This window comes from Rhineura floridana, chromosome 12 (genome assembly GCF_030035675.1).
Source record: "Rhineura floridana isolate rRhiFlo1 chromosome 12, rRhiFlo1.hap2, whole genome shotgun sequence".
Lineage (NCBI taxonomy): Eukaryota > Metazoa > Chordata > Lepidosauria > Squamata > Rhineuridae > Rhineura > Rhineura floridana.
Window position 1 is genome coordinate 12,409,978 of NC_084491.1, and position 14,937 is coordinate 12,424,914.

A 14,937-nucleotide genomic window follows, 5' to 3' on the forward strand; every position below is an offset into this window, starting at 1 on the left:
CACACAAATAAAAAACACAAATACAAATAAAAACAATACAATTTACAAAAAATCAAACTAACAAAATTATAGCATTTCTAAAAAGCATCAACAGCTATCCAAACATGGTAATCTGGGAGCACAGACATTACCTATTTCATCTATGAAAATGATGCAGGGTTGGATTTTGGTTGCCAGTGAGAAAACCGCAGCTGTGAGCTTCTGTGACTCTCCATACCATTTGTCTGTCAGGGTAGATGCTTGCAAGTTTATGAACCTGCATCCTGATGCCTGGGCAGTCGCTTTTGCAAGAAGGGTTTTGCCACAACCCGGAGGGCCATAAAGTAAGACACCTGCTTACAAGAGAAACTCATAAGTAAAGGTTCACAGTCTACCCCCTCTTCCACAAGAAGCTCGGTTTTTCCTTCTAATCGCCTGTATAAAGTCCACAAGGAGCATTCTTCTAATTCAGGGGTCACCAACTTTTTAGGCACATTTGCAAACTGGAGACACTGTTGTGGCCATTGCCCACAGTGCAGTCATGCACACATAGGTGCACATGCACTTCAACAATGCACACATGTATGCATGGCAAACACAGGCATGCTCACTGTCTTCCCTGCCAGCAATTAGGCTTGAAAAACAAGTTTTTGCTTTTTCTTCAGGCTTAATTGGGGAAATGATCTTCCTGCAGAGCACAGCTAGGGAGGCAAGAGCAAACTTTCACTCCCCAGCTACATTCTCCAGGATGATTGACCCCTCCACATACAACAAATATGCTTGGTAAAGGCCTTTTACTGGAGCCAACAGAATGCTTTTATCCAAGCCTAACTGAAGCCAGAGGGGATGATTTGGGGTGGGTTGCTGATGGGGAGAAGAGAGTTAATTCTCATCTTCTCAGCTAAACAATAGGCATAAAAATCATTAAATGGTCCACCAAGACCTCAGTAATTTTCCAGCAGTCTGGGAGGGAGAAAGTTTGGGAACCCCTGATCTAAAGTGTTAATTTTTAATTGGCACCTATTGAATAAATTTCAACCCCTCGTTTAATGATATATCATGGGGCACTTTCCAATTGCATATGGACGGACACACACACACACACATTCCATTACAAAGTCCAAGTGGAAGAAAGAGCACAACGGCTATTTCCACTTCCTGAGTTGCCTTTGCTGCCGCTCCTGCCCAACTGCCTGGGATATCATTCTGAATAAATATTCAGCCATTTTCTCAATGGTCTTCAGGCAAAGAACTGACTGTCCAGCCATCATTACTCCCTTGGGATCTAAGCTTTGGCTAAAGAATGGAGATCTTAAAATGAAAGAAAGCACTTTCCTTAAGTGTGAGAGGGAAAAAGACATTGAGTCATTTGAGTACTACACCCTTGTTCCAAAGTAAAGGATACCTTTTGGGGGCTGGCAGAGCTTGGAGTGTCGAAACAAATGCCTCTGCTGGAATGGCAAGATCACCGTATCCTGCATTTCACTGACCATCTCATCCAGGCCTGCAATGTCCTGCCAAGTTACCTGTGGATGGGACAAGCTGTGAGGACTTTGGAGATAGCAAAGGGACTCTGCACTATCTGACAAGAAAAACTGGATTCAAAACACTGGCATTCCAGATTCCAAATTTTAACATTTGAATGAAAATGCATTTGAACTTTTTCTTCTCCTGTTATCCTTGGCTCTCCTGTTTCTTCTTTCTATCTGTTCTTTCCTCCACTCTCAACATTTAGACTATAAGTTCCTTGGGGGTAGAAACCTTTGTTGTTGTCCATTATCTACATTGATGTGCTACAAAATAATACATTTCCACATTTAAATTTCAAATTCTAGCATGAACTCACACAATCTCTTTTTGGAATCCAGATTATGGCAACCTTACTTATGCTGTCTTCTTTTGCTTCACCAGAGAAGAGGCGCCTTGGCTTTATCTCAATCAAAACTCTAGAGGAGCAAGTGGCCTCCCCACCTAACCTTGATATCCTTTGGAGCCACCAAGTGAGCTGCAATGATCATCTCGTGCTCAGTCAGCCTCACTCCTTCCGCTCCGATCTGCTTCATCAAGCGTTCCACCTGCCAACAGCAAAAGAGGACCAGAGTTCCAGCAGTGCCCTGGACTTGGACTTGAGCTTTAACATAGGACACCCCTCTTGCTGAGACTGGCTACATTTGCTGACTTGCACTTAGTTCTCTGGAACAGCAGCTTAATACACTCAGATCACTATAGGCTAGCCCAGAATATTGTAATCATCCTTCAGGTCTCAGATGGGAAACTTGTGGCCCTCCAGATGTTGTTGGACAACTCCCATCATCCCTGACCATTGGCCATGCCAGCTGATGGGAGATGGAATCCAGTAAGATCTTAAGGGCCATAGGTTCCCCATCCCTGCTTTAGGGAGAGGTCATAAACACTGCTCCCTTTAATACCAAAACCAGTTGGTGAGTGCTACAGAAACTGAGCCCAAATAGGGCCATTCAAAAACAAGAGGAAAGTTTTTGCATGCTCTGGAAAACCCAGAGGTTGGAAGAAATGCCCTCCCCGCCCCCCCAAAATAGCCTATTTTTGTTTTGTTGTACAAATACAAAGTAAGAAGGGAAACCATCTGCCCCAATCTTCCTGTGTCACGCTTCACATAGTACTTAGGATAGTCTAGTTCTGAGATTCTCAATCATGCACTGGTAAGTGCCTTTACTAAGCGGTACTCAGAAGCGGTGAGAGCAGCTAAGAAGCATTATTTTGCTGCTACTATCAAGTCATCCCTCTGCCGTCCGGCAGAGCTTTTTAAAGTTGTCCGAGGGCTATTACATCCTGGTCCTCGGGACACTATAGAGCCATCAGAAATCCGCTGTAATGAGTTTGCTATGCACTTCCAGGACAAGATTTTATGCATCCGCCGGGACTTGGACTCCAATATTGTAGCAGATGAACCTAATGAGGCATCCAGAGCACAGTCCTGTCCTCATTTATTGGATGAGTTTCAGTTGGTGCAGCTTGAGGAAGTTGACAAGGTGCTTGGACTGGTGCGTGCGACCACTTCTGTACTGGATCCTTGCCCCTCTTGGCTGGTAAAAGCTAGCAGGAATGGAACAGCCGGCTGGGCCAGGGAAGTGATAAATGCCTCTTTACGAGAGGGAGTGGTCCCCAGCTGCCTGACAGAGGCGGCGGTGAGACCACTTCTGAAGAAGTCTTCCTTGGACCCGGACAACTTGAATAACTATAGGCTGGTAGTGAATGTTCCATTCCTGGGCAAGGTCTTAGAGCGGGTGGTTGCTAGCCAGCTCCAGACACTCTTGGATGAAACCGATTATCTAGATCCATTTCAATCCGGTTTCAGGCCCGGTTTTGGTACAGAGACAGCCTTGGTCACCCTGTATGATGACCTATGTCGGGAGAGGGACGGAGGGAGTGTAACTCTGTTGATTCTCCTTGATCTCTCAGCGGCTTTTGATACCATCGACCATGGTATCCTTCTGGAGAGACTTATGGAGTTGGGAGTTGGAGGTACTGCTTGGCAGTGGCTTCGCTCCTACTTGGTGGGTCGGCTCCAGAAGGTAGTGCTTGGGAAGCATTGCTCGATTCCATGGGTTCTCCAGTATGGGGTCCCGCAGGGGTCAGTTCTGTCCCCCATGCTTTTTCACATCTACATGAAGCCGCTGGGGGCGGTCATCAGGAGTTTTGGAGTGCGTAGTCATCAGTATGCGGATGACAAGCAGCTCTACTTCTCCTTTTCATCTTCTTCAGGTGAGGCTGTCAATGTACTAAACCGTTGCCTGGCCGCGATAATGGACTGGATGAGAGCTAATAAACTGAGACTCAATCCTGACAAGACTGAGATGCTGTTAGTGAGTGGCTTCTCTGATCAGATGGTGGATACTGAACCTGTTCTGGATGGGGTTACAGTCCCCCTGAAGGAGCAGGTTTGTAGTCTGGGAGTTCTTTTAGATCCTTCGTTGTCACTTGAGGCCCAGGTAGCCTCGGTGACACGAAGTGCATTCTACCAACTTCGGTTGGTAGCCCAGCTACGTCCCTATCTGGGCAGTGACGACCTCGCCTCAGTTATCCATGCTCTGGTAACCTCAAGATTGGACTACTGCAATGCGCTTTACGTGGGGCTGCCTTTGAAGACGGTTCGGAAACTGCAACTAGTGCAAAACGCAGCGGCTCGACTGTTGACAAGGACCAAACGATCAGAACATATAACACCTGTTCTGGCCCGTTTGCACTGGTTGCCTATACGTTTCTGGGCAAGATTCAAAGTGTTGGTTTTGACCTATAAAGCCTTACACGGCGCGGGTCCGCAATACCTGGTGGAACGCCTCTCCCGATATGAACCTACCCGTACACTACGTACAACATCGAAGGCCCTCCTCCGGGTACCGACTCATAAAGAGGCCTGGAGGATGACAACAAGAACTAGGGCCTTCTCAGTGGTGGCCCCCGAACTATGGAATAGTCTCCCCGACGAGGTGTGCCTGGTGCCAACTTTGTTATCCTTTCGGCGCCAGGTTAAAACCTTCCTCTTTTCCCAGGCATTTTAACATATTTTAGCATATTTTAGCATATTTAGCACATTCTGGTATTCTAAATTTAAATTGTGTAATATGTTTTTAGCTCTGGGGAATTTTTGTGGTATGTTTGTATTTACTATGTGATTTTATTATATTACTGTATTTTTATATTTATGTTGTACACCGCCCAGAGAGCCGTTGGCTGTGGGCGGTATAGAAATTGAATAAAATAAAATAATAATAAATAAATAATGTAGTACCTTCCAAAGCCCTCTGCCCCTCCCAGTTTTTGTAATCAAATATTTATTTATTTAATGATATTCATTTTATATTTCCATACCGCAAACTCATATAAACATACATCTTTGCGATGTACAAAATCTCAGTTAAAAGGCAAAATCATTTTGGGCACAGATAGGTAGGAAGATGCAAAAAATTCTAAAGATAAATATTCAGTCAAAACCAGAATTTTTTTTATTGGGTTTTATGGATAAACAAATAGAAAAGAAATATGGAAGAATAATATTATATATGATTACGGCAGCAAGATTATTATATGCACAAAAGTGGAAAATGGAATCAATACCAACAATGGAAGAATGGCTATTGAAATTAATGGATTTAGTAGAAATGGACAAATTGACATGTTTACTTAGAGAAAAATCGACAGATACATTTCTTAAGGAATGGAAGCCTCTCTTAGACTTTTTGTTGAAAGATCAAAATAAAATGATGATACTGGGATTTGACGATTAATTAAGACAGCCTACGGAGAAAAGGGACTCTGTATGTATACATTAAGGGACAGGTTTGATGTATATTATATACTTATAGCTGATCTGCGACAAATCGGAAGTCAACTATTTTATTTTCATTTTTTGTTGATGTATTGTTATGTTTTTTTGACTTTGTTTTGTTTGTCTTTTGAAAAATTTGAATAAAAATTATTAAAAAAACAAAAACAAAATCTCAGTTAAAAACAAAAAAGCAGAACAAATAAAATATGTTGGGGGTTGATTGTTTGATTGGCAGTACTGCCCATTTTTTTGCAGTGTGGGTTCCTTGTTTGGGCTGTGTTTTATTTGTTTTGGGTGTGGGGTTTTTTTGCCTTTTGGAAGGGGGGGTTACTGTGAAATGGGTATTTTTTGCTGCCTGCAACAGTTCTTGGGACTTCTAAATGTGACCTTGGGCCCCAAAAGACTGGGACCCCGGTCCATTGGTGGTTTTCACTACTGGTACTACCACCAATCCCCCTTTAGGATGCACACCTTAATGTGGTGAGAGGGTTTAAGAGAGTTTAAGAAGCTGAGAGCAATGCCGTCAGTCTACATCAAGAGGCTAGACGCCAGGGGCACCCATGGCGGAATGGTCAAAGCTGAGACACCAGACTAAGATGCATCCAGAGGAAGGCAATGGTAAACCACCTCTGAATACCTCTTACCACGAAAACCCTATGAACAGAGTATCCAAAATGCAACACGAGATAGTGCTGGAAGATGAGCTACTGGGGAAGAACAAAGGACAAGTATGAGTAGCGCTGTGACTAATGACGCAGCTGGGTCAAAACTGAAAGGAAGCCCAGAGGCTGATGCGCACAGATTGAAAAGGAGAGTCCGGAGTTGTACGACGTACACAATAGGAACATGGAATGTGAGAAGCATGAACCAGGGAAAGTTAGAAATTGTCAACCAAGAAATGGAGTGTATCAACATTACAATACTTGGTGTGAGTGAATTAAAATGGACAGGAATGGGACATTTTCAATCAGGCAACTACAAAATATTTTGTGCAGGACATGAGAAATCAAGAAAAAACGGGGTTGCTTTAATAGTGAGAAGTGATGTAGCAAAAGCAATTAGGAGCTACAACGCAAGGTCTGAGTGAGTGATATCAATGAGATTAAACGGGAAACCTATTACCATAACCATCATCCAAGTCTACGCTCCAACGTCAAAAGCAGCAGCAGAAGAATTGGAGAGATTTTACGCAGAAGTACAGGAGGAAATTGATCACACACTAAAACTAGATATGATGATAATCTTGGGGGACTGGAATGCAAAAGTAGGGAACAGAGAAGAACTAGGAATTGTGGGGAAATGGGGCTTAGGAGACAGAAATGAAGCAGAAGAAAGACTTATTGAATTCTGTGAAGCCAATGATGTGTTTCTTGCAAACACATTTTTTGAACAACGAGAAAGACAACTGTACACATGGACATCACCAGATGGTCAATATAGGAGTCAAATTGATTATATAACTGGAAACAGAAGATTGAGAAGTTCCATACTTTCTGCAAAAACAAGACCGGGAGCAGACTGCGGTACAGATCATGAACTGATCATAGTGAAAATCAGAGTAAAGCTAAAGAAGAACAACAAAGCAATCATAACACCAAAATACAATTTAAATAACATCCCAGAAGAATATAAAGATCAAATAAGGAACAGATTTGAGGCTTTAAACTTACTTGACAGAGAACCAGAAGAACTATGGACTGAGGTGAGAGACATTATCAGGAAAGAATGCAAAAAGACAATACCTCTAGTTAAAAAGAGAGAAAGACCTCAATGGATTACTGAAGAAACTCTTAAAATGGTTAAAGAGAGAAGGAAAGCAAAACCAAAAGGAGATAGAAACACGGTCAGAACCCTAAATGCAACTATACGACTAGTACGTAGGGACAAAGAAAACTATTACAATAGTTATTGTATAGAAATAGAAAAGGACAACAAAATGGGAAGAACAAGAGCCCTATTCCAAAAGATTAGAGAAATGAAAGGGAAATTTAAACCACGAGTAGGGATGTTGAATAATCAACAGGGGGAACAGACTGACTGACCGAGATGAAATAAAAGGAAGATCGAAGCAATACACTGAAGAACTCTATAAAAGAGATGCAAGGATGACAAATTCATTCACGGAGAAACCATATGATGAAGAACCAGAAATTTTAGAATGTGAGGTGAAAGCTGCTCTTAAAATTCTTGGAAGAAACAAATAATCAGGAACAGATGGCATACCAATAGAGTTGCTACAAGCTACTGAGACTGAATCTGTCCAAATTTTGACAAAAATCTGTCAAGAAATATGGAAAACTAAACAATGGCCCACATACTGGGAGCGTTCAATATATATCAGTTCCAAGACAAGAGGCTACTGCAAGGACAAAATATGGAGAAACAGATTGGTTCCCCATCGGAAAGGGTGTGAGACAGGGGTGTATTTTATCACCCTACAGTAGGGCCCCATTCATACGGCAGGTTACATTCCAGACCCCCGCTGAAAAGCAAAAACCACTGAAAAGTGGAACTCATTGAATAGAATGGGGTGCGAAGCCCGAAAACCATTGTAAAAGCAGAACAAGCGCCATATGAGTGGGGCTTTAGTCTAATTGCATCTAACTGAGACCGCCGCATTAGTGAAGCACCGTAAAGCGAAGCACTGCAAAGCAGGGCCCTACTGTATTTGTTTAATCTGTACACAGAACATATCATACGGAAAGTGGGATTGGACCAAGATGAAGGAGGTGTGAAAACTGGAGGCAGAAACATCAATAATTTAAGATATGCAGACGATACCATACTCTTAGCACAAAAGCAGGACTACAGCTGAACGTCAAAAAGATTAAAGTAATGACAACAGAAGATTTATGTAACTTTACAGTTGACAATGAGGACATTGAACTTGTCAAGGATTTACCTCAGCACAGTCATTAATCAAAATGGTGACAATAGTCAACAAATCAGAAGAAGGCTAGGACTGGGGAGGGCAGCTATGAGAGAACTAGAAAAGGTCCTCAAATGCAATGATGTATCCCTGAACACCAAAGTCAGGATCATTCAGGTCATGGTATTCCCGATCTCTATGTATGGATGTGAAAGTTGGACAGTGAAAAAGGCGGATAAGAGAAAAATCAACTCATTTGAAATGTGGTGCTGGAGGAGAGCTTTGTGCATACCATGAACTGCGAAAAAGACAAATGATTGGACGTTAGAACAAATTAAACCAGAACTGTCACTAGAAGCTAAAATGATGAACCTGAGGTTATCATACTTTGGACACATCATGAGAAGACATGATTCACTAGAAAAGACCATAATGCTGGGAAAAACAGAAGGGAGTAGAAAAAGAGGAAGGCCAAACAAGAGATGGATTGATTCCATAAAGGAAGCCACAGACCTGAACTTACAAGATCTGAACAGGATGGTTTATAACAGATGCTGTTGGAGGCCACTGATTCACAGGGTCGCCATAAGTCGTAATCGACTTGAAGGCTCATAACAACAACAACACTACCACCTATTGAATATATAATTAAAGTGAGAAAGGCAAGAAAAGTCATAGAAATAAGACAAAAGAGAAAGACAGACCACCGCATCCTTGCATGCTGCAAAGTTCTGCTAAAGAATTCCTATGATCCCCCAGGTTGTTACAATGCCGATGTGCTCCAACAGAAGGACATATGAGGTAGTCATCACTGATCAACATGCATGGCCCTCCTGGGATTCCAAAATTATAGTCCAAAAGGTGGCCAGTAAAGGCTGTTGATTACACATGCGCATGTGTGCACACACAGAGTGCACTTTGTGGTACAATCTGTGTATCTACCTTCTTCTTTAGCTGTATTCTTTGCTTCCGGGCAGGGTCCAAGGCATCTGAAACCCACTTGATGCTGAAGTAGGTGGCAGCCCCAAAGACAGTCAGGCGGAGGAGGACAGCAAGCACTTCATTCCGGGTCAGTGGCCGAGTCAGCAGGTCCTTGGAGAGTTCCCCTAGCAGCATCACTTACTTGTATGTTTCAGATAGCTAGACTTGAAGCGGAACTGCATTTTTTTAAAATGGGAGGAGGGAGAGAGAGAGATGTTGGGATATAAACGGATTAGAGAGAACATACTTCCGCCATTGTAGCAGCATTTTGCATTGTTTGCAAGATCACAAAGCCAAGTAATGAAGTCACATTTCAACCAATGAGACATAGAGCTGGTGCAGTGTAGTGAGTAAGGAGCTGTATGAATCAAGAAGTCCTCACATTACAATCCCATCTCTGCCATGAACTTTCTGGCCTTCATAGGAAGCAATTCTCACACAGCCTCAACCCCACACCTGCAATATGGGGAAAGACTGAAACTCAGTTATAATACTCCACTACATAGCCATACTTTAATACATACCAAAGGTCCCAGGTTAAATCCCTTGCACCTCCATATAGCACCAGGAAGAACTATTCAAGGGATTTTTTCCCCCTGAAATGTTGAAGCCATGAGGAAGTCCCTGCTTTTTTCCCTTGGAACAATGGAAATTTAGGAGTGTGGGGAATTGAAATGTATGCAATATTTATTTTCTTATCAAACTGGAACCTATCCTGCTGCTTTGATAACACAAAATGCCTTACTTCAAAGTTAGCATGCACAATTGTACTGTTTGGAATATTTATGGAATTTACACTGCAACTGCATGAAGTGAGACCCACTCTGTTTAGCAGATCCTGCCCACACTGTTATTTTCACTGCAATGTTTATATGCCCACCTCTCTTATACAGATAGCAGCTTTGAGAGCGGGAGGCAATTTAGGTTGGAGAAAATGGTTAACATTCCTCTGCCAGTGACACAGACCCAAGTCAAACTGGGTTCCCCACAGCTGCTCTTAACCCTTAAGAACTATGGGGCTTATTGATCTGTGGATTTCCCTACATCAGGGAAGGGGGATTTGTGGCCCTCCAGATATTGCAGGACTTGCGTTCTTATAAGAGCTTGGCCCAACTAGTCCAGTGGCCGCCCAGATGCCCATGGGAAGCCTGCCAGCAGAACCTGAGCGCAACAGCACTCTCCCAAAATGCGATTCCCACCCCCTGGTATTCACAGGGATGCTGCCTCTAACAGTGGAGGTGGAACACAGCCATCGTGGCTAGTACCCACCCACTCCATCATCTGTCCCTGACCATGGGCCGTGATGACTGTTTTTAAGATGTTTTGTTTTGATATGTTTTAAAGCCTTTGTTTTTAAGATAGTTTTACAGAGCTTTTAGTGTTCTTGTCTGCCGCCTTGGGCTCCTTCTGGGAGGGCGATGAATTGAATAAATAAATAAATAAATGAAATGAAGTGACTGGGGCTGATGGGAGTTGGAGTCCAACATCTGGAAGGCCAAAGTTTAGGCACCCCTGCTTTAGGCAATCCAGGCGGTTAGCTTGAGCTTTCAGTCTGCAGTGTGGGGATGAGAGTACCCATTTACCATACAAGGTTGTTTTAAGGAGTTCAACCAACTCAGACAGAAGGACAGCTTTTAACATTGGGAAAGTGCTATAGAGATGCTAATTGCTGTTGACTTCCCACTCCTGAGTCTTAGTAGCCCATGGGTAGCCAACCCAATGTGCTGCCCTCTCCATTTGTGGGATGACAACTCCCATCCGCCCAAGCCACCATGGCCAATGGGTCAGGGATGATGGAAGTTGCAGCCAGAGCTCAGTGGTAAATACAGAAATGCAGAAGATCCCAGATTTAATTCCTGGCATCTACAGGTAGGGCTGGAAGAGCCCTGCCTGAAACCCTGGGGAGCTGCTGCTGGTCACTGTAGTAATACTGAGCTAAACGGACCAATTGGTAAACGGCAACAGAGGAACAGTAGAAGCTGCCTTATATTGAGTCACACCACTGGTCTATCTGGCTCAGTATTGTCTACACTGACTGGCAGCAGCTATCTAGAGTTTCAGACAGAACATCCCTAGCCCTGCCTGGAGATGCTGGGAATTGAACCTGGGGCCTTCTGCATCCAAAACGGATGCTCCACCACTGAGCAACAGCCCTTCCTATGCAGAACACGTGCTTTGCATGCAGAAGGTCTCCTGCTCACTACTGGCATCTCCGGGCAGGGCTTGTAATGGTCCCTGTGTGAAACCCTGGAGAGCTGCTGCCACTCAGTGTGTAGCCAATTGCTGGAGTACATAGACCAGTAAGCATAAAGCAGCTTCCTACGCCCTTCCCAGCTACCGTTGCCCTAGCTAATCAGGCTCTCCCGTCTAAGTGCTTGATGAACGCTGGGTGGAATTCAGACGCGACGGCCTGCTCTCATCCTTTACCCGCCCCGACCTGGAATCTGTTCCTGCATCTAGGACGTCGATGACGCTAACGTCCCCAGCCCATGCTTGAGTTGACCCCACCGAGAGCCAACTGATTTCCGCCCCCGGATGGCGCAAGGAGATTCTCCCGCGTCCTCTGCTGTGGGAACCGAATGCAAAGAGTCACCTGATCGGGGGAGTGGAAAGCTTCTCGCCCCTTCTGAGTTTAGTGCCACGGATCAGGGCCATTCACCGTGGGGACTGGCCGGCGCCAGCGGAGGCTCCCAGTTCACCTTCCCATACTGTGGGAAAAGAGGAAATAAAAGCCAGCCGGCTCCGGAATGGTGCTGATCGTGGTGCTGAACGCGCCGCGCCCCGGGAGGAGGGAAGGGGCTGAATCGGCCTTTTGCACAAACAAAAAGAGAGGAAACGCTGCAAGACTCAGCCCTTCGCTGTCCGCTTCTCCAATCAGCAAAACTCCCCGCATAGAAACAAGAGCCGCGGCAAAATCTTTCCTACCTCAGCCTCACCTTCTTCTGCATATAGGGTTGCCAGGTCGGCACCGTCCAAAAACCTGAGAAAATGGGGGCGGGCCCTAGTTACATCACAGGGCGGGCCCTAGTGATATCATTAAACATGATGCATTGTATCAACCACAGTTGCTTGGAGCATACCATTCAAAAAAAATTCTCTGGAGATTAAAATAGAAATCTTACCTAAAATAGGGTGTTCCTAGGTCCATCTGAAGTGACAAGGTCATTCTTTCTCACAAGCTAGGGTGATGCAAAATGGAAATGGACTGCCTTCAAGTTGATCCCAGATAGGGTTTTCATGGTAAGCCGTATTCAGAGGTGGTTTACTATTGCCTTCCTCTGAGTCTGAGAGGCAGTGACTGGCCCAAGGTCACCCAGGGAGCTTCATGGCTGTGTGGGGATTCAAACCCTGGTCTGCCAGGTCACAGTTCAATGCCTTTAGGGAACATTTAATCTAGCTTACTTGCTTCTGGCAAGAAGGGTTTACGTGCCCTCAGGCCAGGCCATTATTGGAAGAAAGGAGCTTAGTGTTGCAGAGACGTTAGATGGGAGCACAGATAGATGCCCCTGAAGGCAGCAACTGTAAGCATGCTTATTAAAGAACTAAGCCCCATAGAACTCAATAGGACTTACTTCTGAGTAGATATGGTTGCAGCCATGTTAAGGACAAGGGAGGGCATTCTAGGCAAAACAGACAAATAATTGGGTGTCAGAACAAATTAAACCAGAACTATCACTAGAAGCTAAAATGATGAAACTGAGGTTATCATACTTTGGACACATCATGAGAAGACATGATTCACTAGAAAAGACAATAATGCTGCAAAAAACAGAAGGGAATAGAAAAAGAGGAAGGCCAAACAAGAGATGGATTGATTCCATACAGGAAGCCACACACCTGAACTTACAAGATGTGAACAGGGTGGTTCATGACAGATGCACTTGGAGGTCACTGATTCATAGGGTCGCTATAAGTTATAATCGACTTGAAGGCACATAACAACAACAACAAACCTCCCTGATAGACTGTGGGAATGCTGTGGACACAATATATTTCAACTTTAGCAAAGCTTTTGACAAAATGCCACATGATATTCTGATTAGCAAGCTAGCTGAATGTGGACTGGATGAAACAGCTATTGGGTGGATCCACAGTTGGCTACACAATCATATTCAGAGTGCTAATCAATGGTTTCTTCTCAACCTGGGGGGGTAACTAGCGGGCTACTATAGGGCTTGGTCTTGGACCCAGTGCTCTTCAACATTTTTATTAATGACTTGGATGAGGAGGGGCAGGGAATGCTTATCAAACTTGTAGATGATGCAAAATTGGGAGGAATACCTAATTCCCTGGAAGACAGAAACAAAATTCAAAGGGATCTTAATAGGCTGGAGCATTGGGCTAAAAACAGCAGAATGAAATTTAACAGGGATAAGTGTAAAGTTCTACACCTAGGAAAAAGAAACCAAATGCAGTTATTAAGATGGGGGATACTTGGCTCAGCAATACTACATGCAAGAAGGATCTTGGGATTGTTGTTGATCACAAACTGAATATGAGCCAACAGTGTGATGTGGCTGCAAAAAAGGCAAATGCTATTTGAAGCTGCATTAACATTTGGAGGCAATATGCCTCTGAAGGCCAGTTGCGCTTATTTATTTTATTTATCTATTAAACTGATATCCCGCCCTTCCTCCCAGAAGGGTCCTGCTTGCAGGCTTCCTATTACAGTTGGGGTGAGGAACTAGATGTTCTTATGTCCTTAAGGGAACCTGAAAACTACTGAAAGGTACCAGGAGAACAGATGGGCCCAACTCCTGCTGTGCAGCTCCCAGCACGGGCGGATGAAGCAGGGTGGCCAAGGCAAACTAAGACTCTGAGCCCTGGCCTGAGGCAGGATTGGACCAGATGCGAGGATCCGCTTCATTTACCCAGGAATGTTGGATGCAGACCCATGGGTGCTCTCTAGCCCAGTGCTGTCTGCACTGGCAGCGCCTCTCAGGGCTTCAGGCAGGGGTGTCTCTCAGCCCTACCTGGAGATGCCGCTGAGGACTGAACCTGGGCCCTTCTGCATGCACAACAGTTTCCCTAAAAATAAAGTAAGATTCTAGTCCTTATGGTTCTGAAAGGGTGATTTAAACAGGGAGCTGCTTTATACTGAGTTAGGCCATTGGTCCATCTGGTTCAGCATCAGCACTGTCTACAGCGACTGGCAGCGACTGTCCATGTTCTCTACCACTGAGTTACGGCCATCTTCCCTTGATTTAAAAGGGGGGATGGGCTCTGGCCTGCAGGTCCCCCAATATCACCTGCTCCACAGGCTCTTCTCAGGCGGGAGGGTGTTCAGCACTGGGCAGTCTCTGCTTGAGGATAATTTTGAAAGTGCACATTGGGCAGGCTGGCAGCTGACCCAAGGCATCTCCTCAGGCCACTGACCCACAGACAAAGCCAGCTGGGGCCTCAGGTTGATTTGGCTGCTGGTGGTCAATGGCTCTTGACAGACAAAAGAGGCTTCCTACTCTGCTGCGGGGGGCTTTGCACGCACACTGAGAGGTTTAACTTCCAGAGTCTTGAGTGGAGGCAACTCAATGCTGAAAAAAGACTAGAAACTTGTTAGCAGAGTTAGGTTTGGGATCAAGAGCAGACCCAGCGCTGATGTGTGTGTCTGTGTGTGTGTGTGTGTGTGAGAGAGAGAGAGAGAGAGAGAGAGAGTGAGTGAGAGAGAGAGAGAGAGACTTTCCCTGTGAAGTAGCAGACTTTTACGCTGCAGCAATAACTGAGGATTCAGACTTAGTAAAATAAGGAACAGCTTGCTTCATTGAAGGAAATACACAATAGATAGGAAAGGGATTCTAGTTCT

The 14,937-nt window shown here is 44.6% G+C and overlaps 1 protein-coding gene across 4 annotated transcripts in view; it reads right to left on the reverse strand.

Moving 5' to 3' along the window:
• The window catches only part of LOC133368664 (outer mitochondrial transmembrane helix translocase-like), a 49,045-nt gene that overhangs the window by 15,398 nt on the left and 18,710 nt on the right, over positions 1–14,937 (reverse strand). For 3 of the 4 annotated variants that reach the window (XM_061593155.1, XM_061593154.1, XM_061593152.1), the window contains exons 1-5: positions 11,731–11,946; positions 9,099–9,313; positions 1,956–2,054; positions 1,385–1,505; positions 132–332 (exon numbers count right to left, since the gene is read on the reverse strand). In XM_061593155.1, the coding sequence (XP_061449139.1) occupies positions 132–332; positions 1,385–1,505; positions 1,956–2,054; positions 9,099–9,272 (595 nt within the window). In that variant the 5' untranslated portion in view covers positions 9,273–9,313; positions 11,731–11,946. Of the gene's footprint in view, positions 1–131; positions 333–1,384; positions 1,506–1,955; positions 2,055–9,098; positions 9,314–11,730; positions 11,947–14,937 lie in introns of those variants that run through there. The other variant, XM_061593153.1, reaches the window with a different exon arrangement.